Below are 24,357 nucleotides of genomic sequence, written 5' to 3'. Positions count from 1 at the left end.
AATTGTGTACACAATAACCGTAGGTGACAATGGTAACAACTGATTTATTGTGTCCATAACCACAACACTCTCCTGTCCCTCTATCTACTCTATATCCTTTGTTCTGGTCCTGTGCTTTCAGCAGGTGTTGAATTTAGTTGTTTAGTTACTTTTTTCCTTTATTGGAGAGCTGAAAAATAAAACAACTAGGAATGCATCCTCTTATATCATAAATATCTGCATTTTCTCTCTGTTTTATCAGAACATCTGGGTGTTGTGGTTTCACTCTGTTAGGATATAACCTTGTTATACCATGTTGAAACATTATTACAATTAAAGCTTGACTCATGACGAAGGGATACCAGCAGTATGCCCAGTACAGTAAGGCCTACTGGCTTTGGACCAATCAGATTTCCCACACTTGTTTGGCTTAGCAACCACCTGCTGGCATCTGACAAGCATCCACCCGCCTCCAGGTTTATTTTCAGTGTAAGGGGCTTGAGTATAGGTAGTCGCTTAATTCCACATAAATCACATGCAAAGAGTGACATTATTTTGCCACATTCGCATCATCTTACGGACTCAGGTAGCCTACAATTAAAACAAAACAACTATACAGCTAATCTAGATCCATTAGCAATGAATCAGAATATAGCCTACAGTATGATGCTGGAAAATATTACTCACGTTCTCATATTCTATTTGACAGTTCACCTGATGCTCTGTCTATCTCAGGTGACTGTGTGCCGCTAACCCGCAAGTCCTATCACAGGTGCGCCTGGATCGTCTCCGACTGACGTGTGAGCTGAAAGTCGGGAGGAGAAGTTGCAGCGTTTCTATGACGGTCCAGGCACAATCAACCCAAAGAAACGGCCCAGCTGGCACCATAGTCCAAGGGGTGTTTATTAGAGATCATGGATCAAGCTCCGAAAAATGGTTGTTTGACAGTGAACAAACCTGTCAACGGAATAAACCAAGCAGACTACACCCGATGCCGCAGAGGGACGACAATTCAAAGTAAGATTCCCAATTGTATTCAATAACTCCATCTAATCTATGACAATAAGGGTTTCAATTACCATTGTGCCCTTGTTGATAAAAATTAACTGGCTTTCTGATTTTTTTTCTATGCACCTATTTTTATTGTCTCCATCCAAATTGGTGATGTCACATTATTCTCCCTGATCTATTTACTTATTACTTTTGGCATCAATTAGCTGGCTGCTGCTTATCATAGCTTTACCAGACTTATTATATATTTTATAACAGTGTTATTGAGTTGTGTTACAAACAAGCCTGGATATGATGTAGAATAGGCTACTCCACCTTGTTCCTTCATTTTGAATGGCTCTATAAACTGTATGTATTTTGGACAACTTAGAAATAATGTTGATAAAAAGAATGACAGAGAAATTGACATAAGCCTATATAACAAAGGTTCATTTCCTCTCAAGCAACTGACCAAGTCTAAAACAGGCCTTTTCAATATTTAATTACTTTTCTCTCTCCATGGCATCTTGAGATGACTAATTAATACAGGGCCAATATGTCAGAGAATCAAGGTGTAGTCTTTCCATTGGCACTGCTATATCTAATAGCTCCATCTAGCATTTAGTTACGGCTTAAGTCATTCCTGAGTACCTCTCTTCTCTGGTGATGAATGACATGAGAGAATGCTGTTGTACAGTATTCACCAGTTCAAAGGATTGCAAAAAGAAATGTCATGCATACAGTATAGTAATTTAAGAGTGTGTCCAGGTAGGAACAACACATTAGCACAGCTTTATATGAACCACAACCAAAGCTAAGTTTATCTATCTGGTCAGATGTTAAGGTGACATTTTGTCCAATATTAATGTATTGATGTTTCGCACAATAATGTTGATGCTTAGAGTTTAATTAGCTGTGTTTTTGTGACATCTAGTGGAAAGAACACACAATAACAGTCATTTCATTAAACCTGGACGATCCTTTATGATGTTAGCAATTTTTATCCCACTTTAAACAAATGACAATTTTTAGCACTTTTTAAAGCTTTCATAAAACCCTTTATGAGACCTATATGAATGCTTCACATATCAACTTGTGTAATAACAGGACCTTGCCAAATATGTTATTGCCACCATAACATTTGTGATTTCTGAAGCGTCTACAGTAAGTAAGACTTATACTGTAAATGGATTATTAAGGCTTCATAAAGCCTTAAGGGTGTTCATTTGTTTCAAGTGGGACAGTCATTTTCTATCAAACTAGTATATTGAACTGAGAGGGTAGAAAGAGAATTTGATGTCAAATTGTGACGAGTTAGGCTGATCCCTGACAGTATGGACAGTGAAAGTAAAACACATGATGGAATGATAGTCCCCAGGCCACACAATCATTATGACTGAAAGATCAGCAGTATCAACTTTCCACCATGCTTTGTCTTCTTGAGTCAGAATGCCAACAGTGGTCCCTCAGTTAAAGCACAGCTAGTATGAAGTAGATGAAGTAGTAGTCTGGTAGAACAGAAGCGTGGTTGAAGTCCAATAAAATCACTGTCCCTTCCATTGTGAGCCCCGACAAAGACTTTGGAGAAAACGATTCCTTTTCAATTAGCTGTGCCTTTCTGCGCCCATGCTGCTGCTGAATGTTTGATGAGCCTGTGGCGGGCAGAGCGATGGCGGCTTGTTTGGTGTTTGCTCTGTGAGAGTAACGTGAGCTGGCTGGTCCGCCCGCCCTCCTCTTTGACCTCCACCAACCGTTAAAGCCACTCTCTCACTAATTAGTTTTTCTTACCTTTCCCCTCTGCACAACTGCTTCATTCACACACGTGTTCCCACCAGGGGGCACTAGTGTGCTACATCTGAAAGCTGCATTGAAGTGTCAGTTGAATTCCTCATGTGAGAATAGAGTATTGCTGTATACTGTACGTTCCCATAAAGGTTTTAAAATTGCAATGAGGAAGAAATAAAAATGGCTGGTGTGTGTGTATAGTGTCTAGGTGTGGCTGGTCTCTCCAGGGTTTGGTCTCTCTATGACTGCTCCACTGACCACTGGATTCTCTGCTTGACTGCTCCACTGAGGCACAGGTGTGACTGTTTACTGGGCTCAACCTGTCTGCTGTGGGAGCGAGGGAGATAGAGAGGGAAGAGGGGGTGGAGAAAGAGCGTCAATGGGAATAAGAGGTGGCAGAGGGGGTGGAGAGAGGATAAGGAGATGGGGAAGAGAGGGTATAGAAATAATTAAGTAAGTAAGTAAGGAAGGAAAAATATACTTTAAAAGGAAGGAAGAGGGGCGAGGGAGAGAGATGATTCACCTGTTGCTATGGCAAAGAGGGATAGCGAGGGAGGGAAGGAGGGAGTTATAGTGGAAAGAGAGGAGGAAGACTGTGGTAGCAAGATAAAAAGAGAGACTCCAAGGACACCAGAGATGAGAACCAGCAGGGGCTCTGTGTGTTCTAGAAGCTGTTCCTTGCTGTGTGTGACTGTCTACTGAGTCACCCTTAGCTGCCTGCTCTCAACAGACATCTGGAGAAAGAGAGAGAGATTGACAGAGAGAGAAATTGAGAGAGAGAGAAATTGAGAGAGAGAGAGAGAAAGAGAGAGAGAGAGAGAGAGAGAGAAAAGTACTATGGCTGAAAGGAGTTGATGAAGTCAACGTTTTCTGTGAGGGTATTATAAGAATATTGTATGGATCTGATGAGGAGCTGTTGGGCAGACAGAGGGAGGGATGGAGGAAGGGATGAACGATGAGGAGGCTGACACCCGGTGAGAGGCCAGTACCCTGGGGTCTGCTCTGACCTTTACCATCCACAAAGGAGGCAGGAAGAAGAGAGGAAGAATCCTGGGCCGGTGGGAGGAGTATTAGCTGAGTGCAGGGGTGAGAGGGGCTAAGTGGAAGGGCGGACAGGAAGGGAGACAGTGGACAACCCCACTTTTGGAAAACTACATGCCTGCTGCCCCCCTGCAGGGTCCTCCCCTCAGCCTGGGTACTGTCCATGGCTCCCCCTGCCTACCCCCGTCTGGCCTCCCTCTACCGTCGCTACCACACCCACTGCCCCGCCCACTGCCCCGCCCACCACACATGGATTACTGCAGGGCAGGGGAGTCTGGCAGGGGCAGGGCACTCATGGTGATCGGGTAAGTTGAGTTGTGTTTATAGGATGTTTACACTATGGGACCCACAGTTTTAACTCCTTTATACAGCGATTGTTGACACATTCATCGTAATCCTGTGACATCCTCTTCGGCTTGTTTGAATGTAACATGGAATTTGTATCTTCTGTTGCCTGTTTCCACAGTCATTACAATTTCACTAGTTGATGTACGTACTGTATATATCAGTTTAGCACCTCCTGTACTGTAGCATGCTGTGTATATTGTGTTAGGACATGTTCTACAGTATTTCACTAACCTACGGAATAATTTGATCAGTGGACATTTGACCAGATTACCCAATTCCTCACTGTTCTCTTCTTATTGTGTACAAAATGTATGTGAGTTGTGTGTATGGATGTAGGCAAAGCATTGAAATAGTCGACAGTATGATTTTTTTTAACATGTTTTATTTCAATTTCAATTTGTCTTTGCACCTTTATTTCACACTAAGAACACAAAAGATGAAATAGTAGTCCACAGTACTCAACCATGTCATATTTGTTCCCTTGCCTTGTTCAATTTGAATTATTCATACAGTATCATAACTACCATGTGGATTACAGGTTCAGTCAAGGGGTGAAAGCTGGCCAGCTAACTGTAGTCTTTAGGGCCAAGGTCTGTAACGATTAGTGTGTAAATGGCTCTGGTGTCCTTTTGAACAGGACATCTGTTTAGCAGTAGCACTCATCAGCTATGCATGGAGGTGACATATCAGGTGGTACTTCGTTCCAGTGTTTTGTTATTTTTTAACATGCTGTTGTGGCATTTATTATGTATGTGTGGCAATTATGTTTCACATGGCTCTGCAAATGCCTCACCTTCCATTCCATCCACCCAGAAAAGCTGAAATCTCTAGATATTGTTTTTCTTTTCTTCCTTTTCTTTTCTTCCTTGTTTCAGGAAACAGCTGCTGAGAGAGAGAAGCATTTTCTCCCTTCCTTTCCTCTTCTCACGAGGCACTCAAGGATGTATTAACAGCCAGCTAAGGTATTCTCTCTCACGTCCATTATTAGAATAACATTAATTATCCTAAAAAAGAGAACATTATACATTTAGATATTTTGTAATGTAATGCCTGTGGATAGTGAGTGTGGACCTCCCTGTTCCTGTTTCTGTAGTGACTCCCCGTCATCCCAGTCCTCCAGTGGAGGACTCACCCCAGGTCGCTTGGCCTCCTTGTCTGGGGCTCAGAGCTGGGCCACAGGCCTCTCTACTGACCACAGCTCACTCTACTCCTGGAGATATGATGTATGAGCACAAATACACACACTTACACACACTTACACACACTTACACACACACACACACACACACACACACACACACACACACACACACACACACACACTGCCCATTGGAGCAATGATAGATTAATGAGGGTTCCCCTGGCTTTGCCTCCTTTGGCACCTCCAGGAGTTTGACAGAGAGAACACCCAGCGCGTACATCAGCTGTTCAGTGACGTGGATGAGCAGCTGTATGAAGGCAGGCTGAGCTGCAGTTCACTGGGGCTGCAGGAGGAGTGTAAGGAGTGGACTAGACACTCCCCCCACCTCAGGTATAAGCCCCCCAGCTCAGGAACTCCAACAACACACTTCTAATCTGATAGGAGCAAAGTGGTGCTTGTCGAGGAGGTGCCACTCAATTCTGTTTCCTTGTTGTTCCTTCTGTTTCCTTGTGTCTTTGTCACAGAATTCTAGGTAATCAGCTGGAGCCACCCAATCAGGAGGGCTTTGAGTATGTCCCCAGGAGAGCTGCCAGTGGTCGAAGAGCAGTCCCGCCCCAGTGTGTGGAGAAGAGGGAGGAGCCTGGAGAGTAAGTTCTGTTTACGTACATCATTTCTTGTACTTTTTTCTACTTCAACATCTCAAACATTGTGAGATTAGTTAGTGAGTTAAATGTACTTATGTAATTTCCCATATGCTCTGAAAGCAGACGCTGATGTTTTGAGGTGTGTTTCGCATGGAATTGAATGAGGAATGGTATCAAACGCATGTGTGTTTGATACCATTCCTCATTCCATTCCATGCATAAGCCCGTCCTCCGATTTCTATCTTCACCAGCCTCCCCTGGTATTGAGGTGTGTTATTTGAGGTGAGCTAGATGAGACACAATGGAAAACAATGTGGTAATCAGTCTCTTAGCAACCCGACTGATTGTTCACTAATCAGATCCCAGGGAGGGTTTACCTTCAACAGCTATCAAAGCTTTATGGCTTGTTTGTTTATGATTCAGAGAGCAAGGGCATCGATCCCCCGGGGAAATGACTGTTAGGTAGTGTAGTGCGCACACAGAATGAACATGTTGTTGAATGAATGTTGAGTGACAGTGAGAGGAAAAATATGCGTAAAGTGGCCAGAACATTATAATATAATAAGAAAGGTCTAAAGCCAGAATCCAAAGTGAAGTTCAGGGGAACTTGTCCTGAAGGATGAGTGGGTTGAAACAAATAACTGTAATTATGTGTTTTCTCATATGCACCATAATCATTCTGTCATTCTGCCTCCCTGCGTGCAGGTTATGTGTACAGGGTCATGGCCTCTCTCCACCTCCCTGTACTGCACAGGCAACCTCCCATCCCACACACTCTCCCCCTGACAACTCTCAGCCTGACAACTCTCCCCCTGATTGCTCTTCCTCTGCCTTCTTCCAAGAGGAGGTCTATGAGGCTGAGGGGAGGATAGAGGAATACCTGGCCTATGATGTCAGAGACATGTAAGCCACTCTCATTGCAAACTGATGTTGTTATTGTTTACACTGACAGAAACACATACCGTATATGATAGAAAATGTGAGGGACACTAATGTGACCAGTCACAATGTCTGTGTGTGTGTGTGTCTGTGTGTATGTGTGTGTGTATGTGTGTGTGTGTGTGTGTGTGTGTGTGTGTATATGTGCGTGTGTGGTGCCATATCTCCTGTGTGTCTGACGCCTCTGCCCCCCACCAGGGAGGACCAGTGGAGAGCCTGGGGGTCCGCCACACAGGCCTGGGGGGCTACTACAGACAGGGCTGGGCTTCCCCCCGTCTCTCCACATGCGTGTCTCAGGGACGCGGTGTCTGATGAGCTGTTTGATGACACTTGGAGGGAGGTAGTCCACTCTCTGGGGGAGCTCCTGCACAAGCACTGGCAGAGAGAGCTCACAGGTCTGTCAACAAGCTACAGCTAGTATCGGAGTCAAAATCTGTACTTATAATACACATTAACCTTGACAGAAAAACATAAAAAAAACGGAGAAAACATTACATGTTAATAAAATCACACTCAGTAATGCAAAAATACATGATCAGTCATATGAGATTTTAAAATTACATTTGAATTCCATAGTTAAAAAATGATTGGATTCTCTTAATACTTGCTTTTAAATTAGCTTGAAGCTTGTGTACTGTAGGTGTGACATTGTCCTATGTTTATGGCTATTTTGTTCAAAGAGCATAATGTTATAAATGCTCTAATGGTTCTACCTGTCTGAGCAAATGATGGGCATATAATGACTCGACATAATAGTGTTATGAACTCAAACCCAGCATTTTGTTTGGCCTTAGATGGAGCAGCTCACAGAGGAGCCTTGGGGACTCTTGGTGGAACCCTGGGAGACCCTCCTCCTCACATGCACAGTAAATATCGTAGCATCCCTCTGTCTGGGGGCTCCAACACACGCAGCATGCTCCTCTGGTCCAACTGTTGCCCTACACAAGTGAGTACTACAGTAGTAGTGTAGTAAAACAGTGGTAATATTATAGTAAATATAAGCTGCTGGTACAGAATGTTTTCTCTAAAGGAACCTCTTGTGTTTTACTTTGTTTACAGCCGTTTCCATCGAAATGCATTGTAGGGAGCACTCAATAGACGGACTCAGGCCCCCTTAAAGCAAGCCTTTAGCAATGTTTGTTTACTCTGTTTGTTTACTCTCTCTCTCTCTCTCTCTCTTCTCTCCAGGCCTCTCAGTTATCCAGTGCCTTCAAGATTAATTTAAATGGTGTTATGACGATCCAAGCTAAGCCTCTACAGCAAAGACACCAGTCTAAGTAAGTATAATTCCCTCTGATTCGCAATAAGCGCCCTCTCTGATACTAAACACGTGTTTGACTTTGTTTGGCTCTGTGAAGAAAATCACAACTTTAAAGCGCTCTGAGGCAGAGAGACGATTTCATGCATTGGTCTGCCAAAAACATTGTTTACTTTGTTTACTTCTGTTTTGCAGTTATGAGATGGAGGAGAAACCCAGTATATTAACTGGTAGAGCTCAAGCTGCAGCTCCCAGGTTGACAGAGCCCAGTTTCTCTCCATCCAGGGGGGGCTCTTCACCCTCCTACAGAAGCCCAGCTTCAGGGCTAGGGCTTGGGACAGGACCGGGACCAGGGCTGGGTGTAGGACCAGGAGCCTGGACACCCTCCTCCAGAGGCCCAACCCAGGGAGGCCTGCCCAGGCTCACTGCCAGCTCCAGACCCAGACCCAGCTCCAGCTCCAGTGCTAGGGCCAGAGGAAGGGCCAGGGTTGGGGGTAGGATTGGAGGTTGCCTCAACCACAGCCAGGCTGTCACCAGCCACCAGGTCATCAGAGGAACCAGACTGTGAGACATAGTACTTTGCATTAATTCACCTGTTATGCTATTAGGCTGCTAAAAAGGGCAGTTCACTCCAATGTCCTGAGTTTGTCAGATGTTTTCAGACCTCAATCCCAAATGTACCATGAAAATGTAAGACAATAATCAAATTTAATTATCATTTTTGGTTCTTAATTTTCCATAAATTCAGGGTTGAAGCCTATAGCTAAATCTACACAAACAATACCATGGGAAGTGGACTTATCTAGAAATTAGACCACTTCTGAGGTCCAAAACATCAGACAGGCTTTTGATTTTGAAGTGAACTGTCCTTTTAAATTGTTTGGCCTAATGCCTTGTCTTTCGTAACATGGCTTATTGTCCTTATTTCTAGGACCACAGTGACAGAAGGACAGACCTCCCCTCTTCTAAGTTCAGCCCATAACCAGAGACTCCCCCTCTTCCCCCCTGACAACCTGGAGCTGGAGCCCTCAGGACCCTCAGCTGTCCTCAGATACCTCCAGGTAGATGTGTGTGAGGTGTGTGTGCACGTGTGTGTGTGTGTGTGTGTGCACGTGTGTGTGTGTGTGTGTGTGTGTGTGTGTGTGTGTGTGTGTGGTAATAGCCCTCACCATCAGTCAACATATACATATACTATGTGGTAGGCGTCAATGGCAGTGCAGGAAGTACATCAATGTGTCAATTACGTCAATATTTTGGTAAATTATATTTTTCTATATGCAGTAAATGCTTCAGCAAGAATGAATAATTGTAAACTCTGTGTCATACAGAGCCAACATGAATTACCATATTGATTTACTGTGTAGGCTCTTTCTTTCATGACTATGGGAAGCATATTAGTGTTGCCTGACCATACAAACATGCTTATCTCCAGTCACAGTGCAAATACCAGCAGACTGTTTGTGTCGATGGAGGTTCAGTGCAGTCACCACTCAGCTGCAGGCTGATGGCTGGTTGTGTGGTAACAGGAGCATGGCAAATGAACTTTGGTCTGCTTCCCTCTCTCTCTCTCTCTCTCTCTCTCTCTCTCTCAGCCCAGAGGGAGGGTACTTCCAGGGGTAACGGGGGGTTCAGTTGTGCCCATCTCCATCCTCCCACCCCTCAGGGAACCCACTCTACTGTTAGAGTCCTTGTCTCGACCCAACACCACACACACACTCCGGGTAAGACACACACACACACACACACACACACACACACACACACACACACACACACACACACACACACACACACACACACACACACACACACACACACACACACACACACAACACAGGAGGGAGTAGTAGTAAAAAGGATTGTATTACTATACTGTATGTTGTATGGCCGTGGACCTGATCATTATCTAAAGGTGACAGAGCTTACTCACTGTACAATGAGAGGGGATTTGCGGTAACACAATATACTATTGTTGGTTGAGCAGGTGATGATATAGGTTACATATTACAGGTATTTATCCTGAATGCAATAAAGTTCATCCTGAGCACTCTGTCAAAGAGCTTGAATGGATTTCTTTGTCTTCTAGTCAGACACACCTATGAAAAGGTCGTTCACGCCCATGGATTTTGCGTGCCACGTGAGGACGGGGAAAGGAGCCCACCCAGGTGACAGCTACAGTATAGCATGCTCATGTGTCCTTCCAACAGGTGACAGGAGTACAGGTGACAGCAACAATGTAGCATACTTGCCAGCAGATGGCAGCACAGGTGAACGGACAGGTGTGCTGGTGAAAGTGCATGGTGTATGGTTTCATGCCATGTGATGTAATCATGCGTAGTGTTTATGGTTTAACGTGACTATGTTTTGCTGAAGTGTGCTTCTAAAGGGGATCAAATGGGATTTTGTTCATGTTCTAACTCAAGTACTCAAGTAGAGGAGAACAGCCTATAAAGAGCAATAAGGCCGGTTGTGTCCATGGCTCAGGTGGTGTGTGCATGCATTAGTTGTTTCACTGAGCAAATTTGCCTCAGAGTGTGTGTGACGTGGCGGCGTTAGGCGAGCCTGTCATATCACCTCCGGATCTCCCTAGGCAACCGTGCTCTGATTGGAGTGACAGGCTTCGGTGTGGGGATCACCTGCTCCACCTCCAGCGGCTTCTCTGAGGGCGCCGTGGTAACGAGGAGACGCCAGCACCCACCGTCCTCGACGGAGGGAGAAAGTGGGAATGTGTCCCTACTCTTAGGTAAATATACTATAAATATACTGCACAGGAGACGGGCATGGGCCTATGTAGGAGTTTGTGTCACCACTGCCCTTAGAACAGGTGTGTTGACCAAAATATAATAAAGCATAAAATATATACAATAGTAAAAATAATGTAGCTGGTCAGCACTCATAAAAGACATTTAAGGTTTCTTTTTAGTAGTGTTTATTTCATTCAGGGATATAGACATTTCGGCTTAAGCTGTGTCAGTGTGAGTGCCATCCTGGGCCTATGACGGACACATAAGAATATGAAGCAGCACAGTGTGTCTCATGCCAATTGAAGATTAATTGGATTAAACACCTCCCCAGGTGTTCCTCATCAACGCAAAGTGTTTGGTCGATTTCCCGGCCATGGCAAGAAGAGACTCCAGGTGGTGATGTCATGACTCAGCCAAGGCTCGAGGACAGCAGCACCTGGATGACGAGGAAGACCTCATTGTATTTTAAAAATTCATCACAACAAGTATTTTTAAGGAATTTCAAGGTCCATTATGTTTTTCTTTTGAAATGAGCTTTGTACAGATAGAATTTTATGTTTTGAAAATAAATGATTGTTTCCATTACTTCTATTACTTCCATTAGAAATGTTAATTTGTTTCCCACCTAACATCTTAGAAGGGTGTTCTTATATTGTTTGAATGGGTTCTGGAAATGAGGCAGAACTAAATAACCATTAAAAAAACAAACATTAAAAGCAACACACACACACACACACACACACACACACACACACCCACACACACACACACACACACACACACACACACACACACGCACACGCACACGCACACGCATGCACAGGGGTAGCATAATTGCCATGTTAATACAGCTTGCAGCTCATCTATATTTTCACAATACTGCAGCCATTATGCCCTTGTTTCGTCAACACTGTAACTGCATGACTGGGCTGAATGTTCTTCTAGAGTCTAAAGTTCACCCAAAGTCTAAAGTTCACCCAAATGCAAATTCACATTACAGCTATATTGCACCAAAATGGCAGTCCTCTCTGGTGTTGCATACACACTGGGGATCGTATCTCTGGCTATATTGATCATCCTCCTGTTCAGCGTGGCTTATCATCCTCTGAAGAGACACATCCATGAATGGAGGGTATTGAGACCAATACCTGGGGGGGAGCATACTTACCCAATCATCGGCAATTCACTTGAGTTTAAGAGTAATGCAGGAGGTAAGGCCCCTTGTACAGTAATTGTGTTTACTTTAAATCATTGAATGTTTACAAAGTGAAAAACTTTCTGAATGCAATGTTTGTTACTCCTTCATAGAATTCTTTAACCAGATTATCGAAGGCACCAATGAGTTCAGACATCTACCATTGGTTAAGGTGTGGGTTGGACCCTTACCGTTTGTGGTCTTGTTTCATGCAGAGACTGTTGAGGTAACTACTACTACACCGCTATTGTTATACAGTAGCTTGTACTCAGGAATGACAGAAATGGTACAACAGACAGATATTAATTCATTTCTATCTTTTTAATCTGTTTTTATCCACTCTGCTGTTATTCTCATGCTTGTTCTGTCTTGCGCTGTACGCTCTCCTCCCAGGTCATACTGAACACCTCCAAACACTTAGACAAGGCCTATGTCTACAAGTTCCTACATCCCTGGCTGGGTACTGGTCTACTCACCAGGTGTGTGTCCCATACGAGGAGAGGCTGGTGGAGGATGGGCTCATTGTAATGCATAGAATTCCATTCAATGTATTACAATGAGGCCATCCTCCGAAGTCTATCCCTGTCACTCCTATTGTTACCACAAGTCTACCCCTCCTAATGCTATTGTTAGCATACCTCTTCCCCTCCCAACTCTATTGTTACCATACCTCTACTGTACCTCTCCATATCTTTTCATTGAATAGACTGGGCCGTTTATGTCTCTGATTTCATCAGGTGATTTTTCTTTTTGTCCTGACACATTACAGTACAGGGAACAAGTGGCGTAGCCGGAGGAAGATGTTGACCCCCACCTTCCACTTCTCCATCCTGACAGAGTTTCTGGAGGTAATGAACGAGCAGGCAGAGGTTTTGATGGAGAAGCTGGAGAAGCAGGTGGGGGGAGGTCCCTTCAATTGTTTCAACTACATCACACTCTGCGCTCTGGACATCATCTGTGGTGGGAACCGTGACTTGGATTTCTCTAGTTAATTAATGATTTTGAAATGACACTGTAGAAAAGGCATTCCCTATTTGCCTAAACTTGATGGGAGGAGCTATGATTGATTGACGGTTGGGGCAGTCAAGTTTAGGGAAATAGCGAAGGCCTTTATTCATTGATCATCAACGTCCAAGTCCAGTAGTACTGTATCTAGACTATATTGCCAGGTATGATAGGCTACATTCTTTACTACTTTTCCCTATTCTTGCCTGTTAGTTATGTAGCTAGCTATCAGCTAGGCATCAAATGTGGGCTATTGTTTCAGAAACGGCAATGGGCAAGAACATCTATGCACAGAGTAACAGTGACTCTGAATACGTCCAAAGTGTGTACAAGTAAGTAACTTTATAGTGCACAGACAAATCCTTTCATGCATGCAATATACTGTACAATATATCCCCTGTAGTGCTTCGGTCCAATTTACTGAGTTGTATTTGCAGAATGAGTGACATCATCACTCGTCGCCAGAGAGCGCCTTGGTATTGGCCAGACTTCATCTACAATCGACTATGGGAGGGCAAAGAGCATAACAAAAGACTTCGGATTCTTCATTCGTTCACTGAGAGTGTGAGTTGAGTCCACTCTCTTACAGTACAGATCTATATACACTCACTGAACACTTTATTAGAACACTATACTAATACTGGGTAGGGGCTCCCTTTGCTCTCAAAACAGCCTCAATTCTTTGTGGCATTGATTACATAAGATGTTGGAAACATTTCTTTGAGATTCTGGTCTATGATGACATGATTGCATCACGCAATTCCTGCAGATTTTTCAGATGCACTTACAAGCTGTGAATCTCCCGTTCTACCATATCCCAAAGGTGTTCTATTGGATTCAGATCCGGTGACTGGGAAGGCCACTGAAGAACACTGAACTCATGTTCATAAAACCAGTTTGAGACGACTTTTGCTTTTTGACATGGTGCATTATCATGCTGGAAGTAGCCATTAGAAGATAGGTAGGAAGAAAGGTAAATTGTGGCCATAAAGGGAGGCACATGGTCAGCAACAATACTCAAATAGGCTGCAGCATTCAAGCGATGATTGATGTTAATGGGCCCAATGTGTGCCAAGAAAACATTCCCCACACCATTACACCACCTCCACCATGAGAAGATGTACAGGTGTTCCTAAGAAAAGTGTTCAGTGAGTGTATATTCCAATACTGCACACAGATGAGTGTGTATACAATTATTAAGAGTGCATATACCACTACTAGTCCATGCAGACGAGTTGAACCCATACTTTTACTTTTTCTGTATACCACTATTAAGAGTGTGTGTATACCGCTATTAATAGGGTGTGTATAGCATTATTAAGAGTGTGTATACCACTATTAAGAGTGTGTGCATACCACTATTAAGAGGGTGTGTATAGTGTTATTAAGAGTGTGTATACCACTATTAAGAGTGTGTGTATACCTCTATTAACAGGGTGTGTATACCATTATTAAGAGTGTATATACCACTATTAAAGGTTATGTGATCCCCAGTGGGGTGAAACATGGTGTTCTAGCTGTGGAGGATCACAGCTGCTGGTGTGTAGGTCCACCAGCCTCTCTCTCCTCCATCCATAGAGAGTAGATCAACACTGAACTGCTATCCTCTACAGTAACATCAGATACTGTATGACTAATGGTCTGTGACACATGTATTTATGGTTTAGATTGCCAAGAAAGATTATCATCATATAATTCATAGTTGTAGTTATTTCTCATCTGTTAGCATGGCAGTGCGTTGTTTGAACAACAACAACAGGTCTATTGTCATGTTAATGTGGTGTAATCTACAGGTGATCAAGGAGAGAGCGGAGAGCATGGCTAATGCAAGCTCTGACAGCGAGTGGTCTGACCAGGGAACCAGAAGGAGAAGAGCTTTCCTGGACATGCTCTTACAAACCACAGACGAGGAGGGGCACTACCTGAGTCACAGTGATATTCAGGAGGAGGTGGACACCTTCATGTTTGAGGTACTACAAAAGAGATTTCCAATTGCTCTCACATCTTATATAAGTGACAGTAGCAAAACCCAGAGCAATATATCAGCTCCACATACATACTCCAGAATTGATGTGTCTTATGTTTATGTATTCTGTGTTTTTCTATGATTAGGGCCATGATACTACAGCAGCGTCTATGAACTGGACTCTGCATCTACTAGGCTCCAACCCTGAGGTCCAGACCCGGGTCCACCAGGAGCTCCAAGAGGTCTTTGGTAAACTACACTAGTTATTTCCATTGATGATCCTCTTCCCATGAGACTGTTCTATGATATTATATCCATATTTTACAGTTCTACTAGCGCATAATCTGACAGTTGATGACATCATATCCATACGACAACATGGTATTACATCATATCACATTACCATATTACTATGGCAGTAATGACATCATATCCGTATCATATATGAACATTGTATTATGTAATGATCAGATGTACGAGTTGTATAACATGTGTGATATCATAGCCATATGTCCCTCTGTGTGGCTGCCAGGTTCCTCGGACCGCCCCGTCACTGTCGACGACCTGAAGAAGTTACGCTATCTGGAGTGCGTCATCAAGGAGACCCTGCGCCTCTTTCCGCCCGTGCCCATGTTCGCCCGCAGCATCTGCGAGGACTGTCACATCAGTAGGTGGCGAGCAGATTGTCCCACAAGCTGTTGCACGCCACCTCCGCCCTATCACACTACGCTAGCAGACAAGAGCAAGGAGATCCTCCCTGTTTGAAGCCACTGCTGTCATCTGCATCTTGGTGAAACAGCATATGTCAAGCTGCTATTTCGATGTGCCAAAAGCCAAATCTGGCAGCTTGTGCATTCTCTCTCATCTCTGAAAAAAGCATTTGCTGCAAATTTAGACTGGAGCGGGAACAGATGGACGGATTTGACTGTTTTCAAGAACGATTAGAATATGAAATGCGGTCCCAGTTTTGTTGATGCAACCACAAAGCACCCTGTGTTGGAGAGGAAATACAGATTGGCGGTTGTCAGAGGAGTTTGTCGGTTCCGTGGGGGCATCGCAGGGACAAGTCTTCTGTTAATAATCTTGTCTTCCTACTCAGGCTGGGCAAGCATCTGTTAGTCCAAGTTGGAGTAATTGACGCTATGTGTCCTTGCCAAAAGGAAGCTGTGACTTCACTGTGTGAGCAACACCCATTAGCTTATATGAGTCGGTGTTTTACTAAAGGGATATAGTATTTACATGATGTCAGCACCATTAAGGCTACAGCTGGAGAGACTTGTGAAGATGTAGGCGAGACCAGGGGCAGTTGTACACATTTTGCAATTACCTCTATTACTCAGAGACCACTTAACCAAGAACAGTACTTTTTAAATATAAGAAACCGACTTATGTCAACTAATCATATATCATTTATAGGTCTCTATAGATGACGGTTTGATCACAGTATTGATTTCAATAAAACACCTAGAAAATACACCAAATAATCACTTAGATCCCAACATGTTTTGCTGTTGTAGAGTTCTACAAGTTCCCAGTCAAGACAGTGTAGATAGATCAAATTAGTATAACCTTTTAGCCTCTGTAATGGTCTCTAGGTCAAACCAGCAACTGACGGTACTCAGACCACACCGTTAACAAGTTTATTTGCACTCGATAATTTTAACTCTCTACGATTTTTATATAATTGATAACATCTCAAGTTAAAATAACTAGTTTTCATCTTAAAGCTACTTGGTTGTAACAATGTGTTACAATCACCTCGGCCCTAACAGCCACAATAAAACCTCATGTGCTATCAAGACACAAAAACATTGACACATGTCAATAATGACGATGTTTAGCCAATATAACCTAACTGTCCACGTACTGAGTGAGTTTCATCTCTCTAACTTGTTTTTGACTGGAAAAAAGCAGGGTGTTACAATTGACCCCTGTTACATTTGTCCCCGATTATTCCCTAATCTTAATATGTAACTGGTCATGACTTTACTTAAAGCTAATAGTAGTTGTATGATACACTATGACATATTATGTGAGGCTTTATGATAAGACATTCAGGATGGAAACTTGATTCCCTTCCATAATCTTTCATTTGGAGCAAGCTGCTTTGCCAGGGCACTATCGTCAGCGAACACACTACTTTATAATGTTTTGTTAATGAATTCTTAGCATTTTTCATCTGATTAGGACATTAATAAGGGAGTTATTACAAATATGTTCAATGCATTACTTATCTTATGATAAGCGTTATGTTCTCCCCTTGCAGACGGCTTCGAAGTCCCTAAAGGAGTGAATGCTCTGATCATCCCCTATGCTCTTCACCGGGACCCACGATACTTCCCTGATCCCGAAGAGTTCCGTCCGGAGCGCTTCCTGTCTGAGAACAGCTCAGGGAGACACCCCTACGCATACATCCCCTTCTCTGCCGGACCAAGGAACTGCATCGGTCAGCCTTACTCTACCAAACATTAACAGCACTTATTGTACCCACTCTTTAAAATGTTTATTCCAAACACTATTGGGTCAAATACTGTATGTTATGCAAAATAGTCGAAAAACTGTTTTTCAAGGTGTGTTTGATTGAGCATGGAGTTTGCACTTTAGGGACTATTACATTGGTTCCATTGTACTGGGCAAACTGAATCAAGCGTATTGTCGCTCAATTATTTCTTTGCTGATTGACTCAACTCTGCCTACTGTAGGACACAAGGCCCACTCTGAAACAGAGACACTGCTAAGTGCATGTGACCTACAGTCTAGTTGAAGGAAACAAGGGCAACCAAACGCTGTTTCCTTCAAACTTCAAGGCAGGCATTTCCATTTAAGAGCAGGGCGCTCCACCTACCCCGTGGGGGTCACATTGCATTAAGGCCACCACTTATTATGATACAGCTTCCCTCCTCCATTAAACCTTCCATTCTCTCTGAGCGCCCGCTCTTCCCCAAGAATCAATCATCCAGTTACCCTCCCTTACTGGGGGGCAGAGGGGGCTAAGTCTTCATCCTCCTGAGAGAGGAGGCATTGCTGCCAATCAGTCCTGTCTCCCACTCACTGAATGAGACTGATTGCTCCGAGAGAGAGAGAGAGAGACAGAGAGAGAGAGAGAGGGAGAGAGAGAGAGAGAGAGAGAGAGAGAGAGAGAGAGAGACACACAGAGAGAGAGAGAGACAGACAGACAGACAGACAGACATAGACAGACAGACATAGACAAAGAAATAGAGCAGACAGGAAAGAGAGACTATACCATTTTGACTTCTAATAGATCATTTAGTTATTTAGCTATTCCTGTTCATTCAGTTGCAGCCCTTTTAGAGACTAACACTAAGAGTGAGAGGACCGTACTATGACCAGCAGCAGGATATGCATATTGTGTGTGATTTTTCTCATTAGAATTTAATGTGCATTCATGTATCTGTGTGTGTGTTCTTAACACGTATGTGTGTGTGATGTTGCATGGGTGTGTTTGTCTTCTGTTCTTATACACGTCTCCTGATCTAATTTGTTTGTGCATCATGCATATATGTGTCTGGCTTCTGTTCTTCTGTTCTGTTCAGTAGATGCATGTTTGCATGTTAACATGTCTGTGTGTGTTGGCTCCAGGCCAGCGCTTCGCCATGATGGAGGAGAAGGTGGTCCTGGCGTCGGTGTTGCGTGGCTTCTGTGTGCGGGCCTGTCAGAGCCGGGAGGAGCTGAGACCCCTGGGGGAGCTCATCCTCCGACCCGAGAAGGGCATCTGGATCACGCTAGAAAGGAGAGGCTAGCCTAGCTGCAGCCCAATAAAGAGCTCATATCACACCCATACACTGTCCACAAGGGCACTGTATACAAGGGGAGGCTGGTGAAGGTAGAAATTGGAGGACGGGCTCATTGTAATGCATGGAATGGAATGAGGAATGCTATCAAACACATGTTGAGGTAGAAATAAGCCCGTCCTCCAATTTCTACCTCCACTAGCCTCCCTTGCTGTATACACACTGTACCCTTTACCTGCCATTACACCAGACTATCCAGCAGTATAAACACCTTTAACCTTCCCATACCTATCCTGTCAAACTATCCAACAATAACAATAAAGATATAGATGAATAGATTTGCTTAAAAAAAAGAAAGTATTATACCTTTTCATTTGTTTTATTATAGCCTCCTTCCAAATGTTTGATCAAAATGTTGTTCAATATGAATTGTATATGATATTCAATTGCAAGTGCTTTTACTGGAACATTATACAGTGTGGTACCCCCACCCATTTGTTGCACTAGAATGATCACCACATGCAGAACATTGTATTGGAAAGGTCAGGAAGAATGGTGCTAGTTTGAAGCTGGGGATGACCAATACGAGGTAATGTTAAAAGCTCAATTGCATTGAAAGCTCATTTGTATCCAGCTTCCAATGCTAAGACCTTCATTTATGAAGGTCTTAACATTAATAATCATTACTTTGCTAAAGTAACCCAAATCATTCATATTTTATAAAGCAATGGCAGTTTTTGTTCTTTTGAATTAAATAAATCTGAGGGAGTCTAGCTAGACCATACATTTAGCTTAATCATAATCTCCCAGATGTAAGAATTCAGCTTTGGGCTTTGGGTAAGAGCCTTAATGAGTTCCATCATAACGACTCTAGACTGGCAGCTATATGCCTCCCCTGGCTCTCCAATACCCTAATGTTTCCAAAATAATTTGCAAAATGTCCAAGTAATGAACTGACTGACTGGCAGGAATTCTCTCTCTTTGCTCAGCCGTTATTTGGATTCCAGGTAGTGAAGGCCTCAGGTGAGAAGTGGCTCATGGGAAAACTTATGTGAGCTATGAGAGCAGAATTCTCCGATATGTCCAGATGGAATGTGTTTTGGATTAGAAGAGATTTCTCAGGAAACTGCCACATTTTAGCCACCAGGCTGACATACTGGGGAAGAGCTGAGTAGAATTCATCCAAATTTGATGAGAGGTTTAGGGAAATAACATAATTGATTCTAAGTTGAATAGAACTCAACCAGACTTTAAAATAGCACACCCTACTTTGAAGGCAAATGTCAATGTGACAAACCTGTGTGAGACACGTCTGTCTAAAACACATGCACTGCATGCCGTGGGGGCCATTTTTCAGGACCTCCACTGTGGGGCAGTATAGCACCTCATCAGCTGTTCTTTCTCCTTGGGCGCTGCTGGGTTAAAGGGCAAGTCAGGGCTCCCGTCTTTCTCTGACATGGAACAGTTCCCATCCAGCAAAATTCTGAATAGGGTGAGCTCATCAAAAATACCCCAAATCTCATCAGAGTAATGAATCATATTCAATGGAAGGTCAAACAGATGCTGCTTTAGAAAATTGGGGACACTCTGGTACCACGTGTCTGCAGCTCTTGGGTTTAATGGCTTCATCGATTGTGGTAGCCCAGTTTGGCCTCCTCCACATGCGAGACTTCCAGCTCTGGGTGTTGTAAGTCCATCTGTACTGGCCTGGGAGGCCTTGGAGGCCACAGATAGCTCAGCTAATCTATGCGTCCCCTAAGTGCCCCCCATTACACAGGGACCTATTTCTCCCAAGTACAAGGATAATTGTTCCACCCTCGTTCTGAGCTGATGGACTTATGGGTTTGACCCATGAAGGTCCAACGTAGTCACGGAAGGCCTTCCTCTGAACGTGGTTACCATGATTCAGACTCCACCAGGGGTCTTTACGACCTGAAATGGAGGCTTCTTGAGGTGTGGCGTGAGAGCTGCAAGATCGGGCCCTTTCAGAGCCCTCTCTCTGCCTCTGATCCTCTCCTTCTTACAGGACCAGCTCCATAAGGGCAAAGCCTTCCTCAGTGAAAGTCTACCTGGCTGCCATCTCGGCGTGAGCCACACCCCCTCGTCAGTCATTTTATGAAGGGAGCGTAACGTCATATTAGGTTCCACAGCCCCACCTTGGTATGATGATATTCCACCCAGACTGCTGACGGTAGGGGGAGAGTGAGAATTATTCATATCCAAAAACAGAGTCATGATTATTTTCTTGACATGTGTTTGATGGAAAGCTCATTGTGGCCATACTGGGCTTTTGTCTGCCTTTACTACTTAGAGAGTAGGTCCCCCAGCTATATTGCCAGTGTTTGTATTGGCTGTAGCCAAGTCGGTCATTAATGCGCCAGAAGATTTGGGCCGATAACACCAGGACTTAAGTGTTTCCCTTCTTCAAAGAGTCTGCCTCATCAAACGTCTCTACCTACTGCCACCGCACAACCCAGAGATCAATGGTATCTAAAACATAAAGGAGGATGTCAAATCCCCCTTTCCCGAAATAACTTGCTGGAATCAGTCTTTTTTGAAAGAACAATCGTCAAACTTGAAGTTCAGAGGATTTTTTTTTTTTATCGCTGCCAAGTAGTGAGGAGAATCTGTAACAGTGTTATCAAGTGAGAGAGAGAGAGAGAGAGAGAGAGAGAGAGAGAGAGAGAGAGAGAGACCTAGAGAGATAGAGAATGAGAGGGAGAGAGAGAGAGAGAGAGAGAGAGAGAGAGAGGTAGAGAGATTGGATTGTGCTGGCTCATGTTTGTGTTCTAATGAATGAATTACTAATTGGTTGTTAACTCACATTGTATTGTGTACCAGTGCTGTTCTCAATATTGACAATTTCTCAAGTATCAATAATCTGATTAACCCCAATGATATTGCAATTTCTGATAAAACAGTTCATCTTTTCGTATTCCGTTATTATTGACATTTGGTTAATCTGAAGGAATGTCCTCCACAGCAACTATGCCCCAATTAAAAGTTGTTCACTGATTACTGATTACTAAACAAAGAGATGCAACAAGAGTCTTTTTTAATAGATCTAAAGCCAAATGATTATCTGGAGGTTCCCGTTACATGACATTGAAATGCAGTAATTGCTGAAATTTCTCCCTTGTCAGTAGTGAGAATGTTTATAAGTGGCGGGAGCTTTGTCAAACTTTTTACAAGACAACAAAAACTGACCTTGCGCTGTGCTGAATGATAATTCCTGCCAGTCAAAGTAAGTGAAAGAGAGGCTTAGCTTTCAAATCGTCTTCAAGAAGTTGTCTGATGGTTGAAAGAGCTTGCAGCATTTTAACACACATCAACTGTTTTGGTGAAGGTTGTCTTGAAAACACCTTGCACACCTGAGTTTGTCCCTACATTCACTGGACAGAGTTGACACTTTAATGCATGTCTGCCGTGATAACAGGAGTTTTGCTTTCACTCTTCTACATATCCCACATAGAGTGGTCTTATAATGCCTTATATGCACTATGAACATCATAACTGTATACTAAGTAAAGTCCTACCCTGCATACTTCAGCCTTCAGTCTGGATCAGTGCATATGTGACCGATTGGGTTTGAGCATGGGTCTTCTGTGTTCCAGAGGACTGGGTTGGCCCGCTGAGCTAAAGCCTAGTAGCTCTGCGCTAAGGTAAGTTCTCAGGTCTCCAACAAGATTACTTGAGCATGGTTCCCTGAACTATAGTGGAAACTTTGCTTCTTCAAAGGGTTCTCCCACAGGGACAGGCAGAATAACCCTTATTTCCATAAGAATATACGTCTGCAACCCTCAGACATAAACACATACATCATCTAATTTATTTATATTCACCAGTATTTATGAGACTGTCTTTGCAACACAAGGACAGAGCTACACACCAGGGGAGTGGAGGCAGAAATACGAGGACAGGCTCATTGTAATGCATGGAATGGAATGAGAAATGGTATCAAACACATGTGTTTGATACCAGTCCTAAATACAATCCATACATTACAATGAGCCTGTCCTCGTATTTCTGCCTCCACCAGCCTCCCCTGCTAAACACAGTATCGATTTTCTCAGTAACCTTGTGATAAGAGCTGTTCTTGAGAACTTTTTTCTTTGGTCCTCAAACCCCATTTTATCTTACCTGTATTTATTCAAACTTTTGTAAAGGCACCAGTCAACCATGGGTACTTGTTCTATTCCAGGGTAAATTATCCTCAGCTGTGGGGTTGGCAGCTGTACATACTTGTGTTGTGAAGTCATTCAGCCACCATACTGTATATGTAAAGGAGCCTATTTGATTTAGATGTTACAGAACCCTCTATGTTGTCATGCACACATCTCCATCAAACACAATAAACATAATTCGTACTGTGCCTGGTGAAAAAAACCTGATATTTAGTCTTTCATGTGGGAATTGCAGTATGTTTAGAACATAACTATGATTACAGTGAGGATTGATAGTCAGGCAGCCTGCTAACCTGACAGCTTCCCACCAGTGACAGCTCATATTGCAGCTCAAACAAACATGCTTGACAGCGCTACATTATCTGTTATTAAGATGGCTTAAGAGGAATGTAAAGCTCCACTATGAGTACCATCCATTTTGTTACAGTGTGTAGGCTACATGTGTCTTGGTCAGTGGAGGCTGGTGGAGGTAGAAATCGGAGGACGGGCTCATTGTAATGCGTGGAATGGATTGAGGAATGGTGCATTCCGTTCCATGCATTACAATGAGCCGGTCCTCCGATTTCTCCCTCCACCAGCCTACCCTGGTCTTGGTGTATCGATAAAAGCATTTTGTAACAGCACAAACTGTTCATTCTGGTTGACTATTTCTTTTTTGTCAGCCCTCTGATTAAACTTTGTATTGTTCATGTTGGAAGCAGGGCTCCCCTGAAAAAGAGACCTTGGTGGGATACCCTGCATGAGTGTTGGTTTAATAATAAACTTTGAATCCTTGTTGACGAGAGTGCTGAGCTGGTGAGGGTGTGTGAGCAGAGTGTAGCGGAGATCAGAAGTCTTTCAATGGTCACTCGGACCGCTTGCACTTGATTTGAACTTGGAGGCGTTCATCATTCAATACAAAGATCTGCAACATGAAAGAGGAGACATTGATTTTTTTGGAGGCTACAGTACATTGACATGAGGAGAATTTTTAAACTCCTCCGATCCAAACCACACGCACGCACACACACACACACACACACACACACACACACACACACACACACACACACACACACACACACACACACACACACACACGGCTCATGATCATCTGCTAAACATCATGGATTAATTACACCAATAAGCCTACACAGGAGGATAATACTAGTGAGATCATCTCCATGTTAATGAGTGAGCCGGCAGTCCTGTGTCGCTTACGTTTATAGTGGGCTACACTGCTATGCTGTGCCAAGCTCTTGAGTCCACTTGGATATCGTTAATTTGCTGAGTTAGGAGACTGTGATGAGAGCCAGCTTGAGCCCAACATACATGGTACAGTAAACCTTTCTGAGTATTCAGCGAGTTCACATCGTTCAAGTTAATCCACATCATCAAATGCAGTAT

General features: G+C 43.5%; 2 protein-coding genes across 2 annotated transcripts; both read left to right on the top strand.

Moving 5' to 3' along the window:
- Nucleotides 1-3,690: 3,690 nt before the first annotated feature.
- On the top strand, nt 3,691-11,370 carry fam149a (family with sequence similarity 149 member A; the record flags this gene model as incomplete). Its single annotated transcript, XM_083685638.1, has 15 exons — nt 3,691-3,728; nt 3,931-4,092; nt 5,237-5,366; nt 5,532-5,674; nt 5,809-5,931; nt 6,634-6,831; nt 7,066-7,262; nt 7,662-7,813; nt 8,056-8,144; nt 8,321-8,689; nt 9,057-9,186; nt 9,718-9,846; nt 10,212-10,290; nt 10,716-10,868; nt 11,201-11,370. 15 exons carry the CDS (start codon nt 3,691-3,693, stop codon nt 11,275-11,277), a joined length of 2,169 nt encoding a protein of 722 aa, XP_083541764.1. The 3' UTR covers nt 11,278-11,370.
- Nucleotides 11,371-11,884: 514 nt separating this feature from the next.
- Nucleotides 11,885-18,796, top strand: cyp4v2b (cytochrome P450, family 4, subfamily V, member 2b; the record flags this gene model as incomplete). Its single annotated transcript, XM_083685634.1, has 11 exons — nt 11,885-12,080; nt 12,178-12,290; nt 12,458-12,543; nt 12,834-13,024; nt 13,332-13,401; nt 13,507-13,633; nt 14,863-15,039; nt 15,182-15,284; nt 15,568-15,702; nt 17,302-17,481; nt 18,636-18,796. The coding sequence occupies 11 exons, from the start codon at nt 11,885-11,887 to the stop codon at nt 18,794-18,796; spliced, it is 1,539 nt and encodes a 512-aa protein (XP_083541760.1).
- Between the last annotated feature and the right edge of the window lie 5,561 nt (nt 18,797-24,357).

Source organism: Argentina silus, assembly GCF_951799395.1.
Source record: "Argentina silus genome assembly, chromosome: 15".
Taxonomy (NCBI): Eukaryota; Metazoa; Chordata; class Actinopteri; order Argentiniformes; family Argentinidae; genus Argentina; species Argentina silus.
Note: the sequence above shows the minus strand (reverse complement) of the source record. Positions and strands in the feature narration are given on the sequence as shown.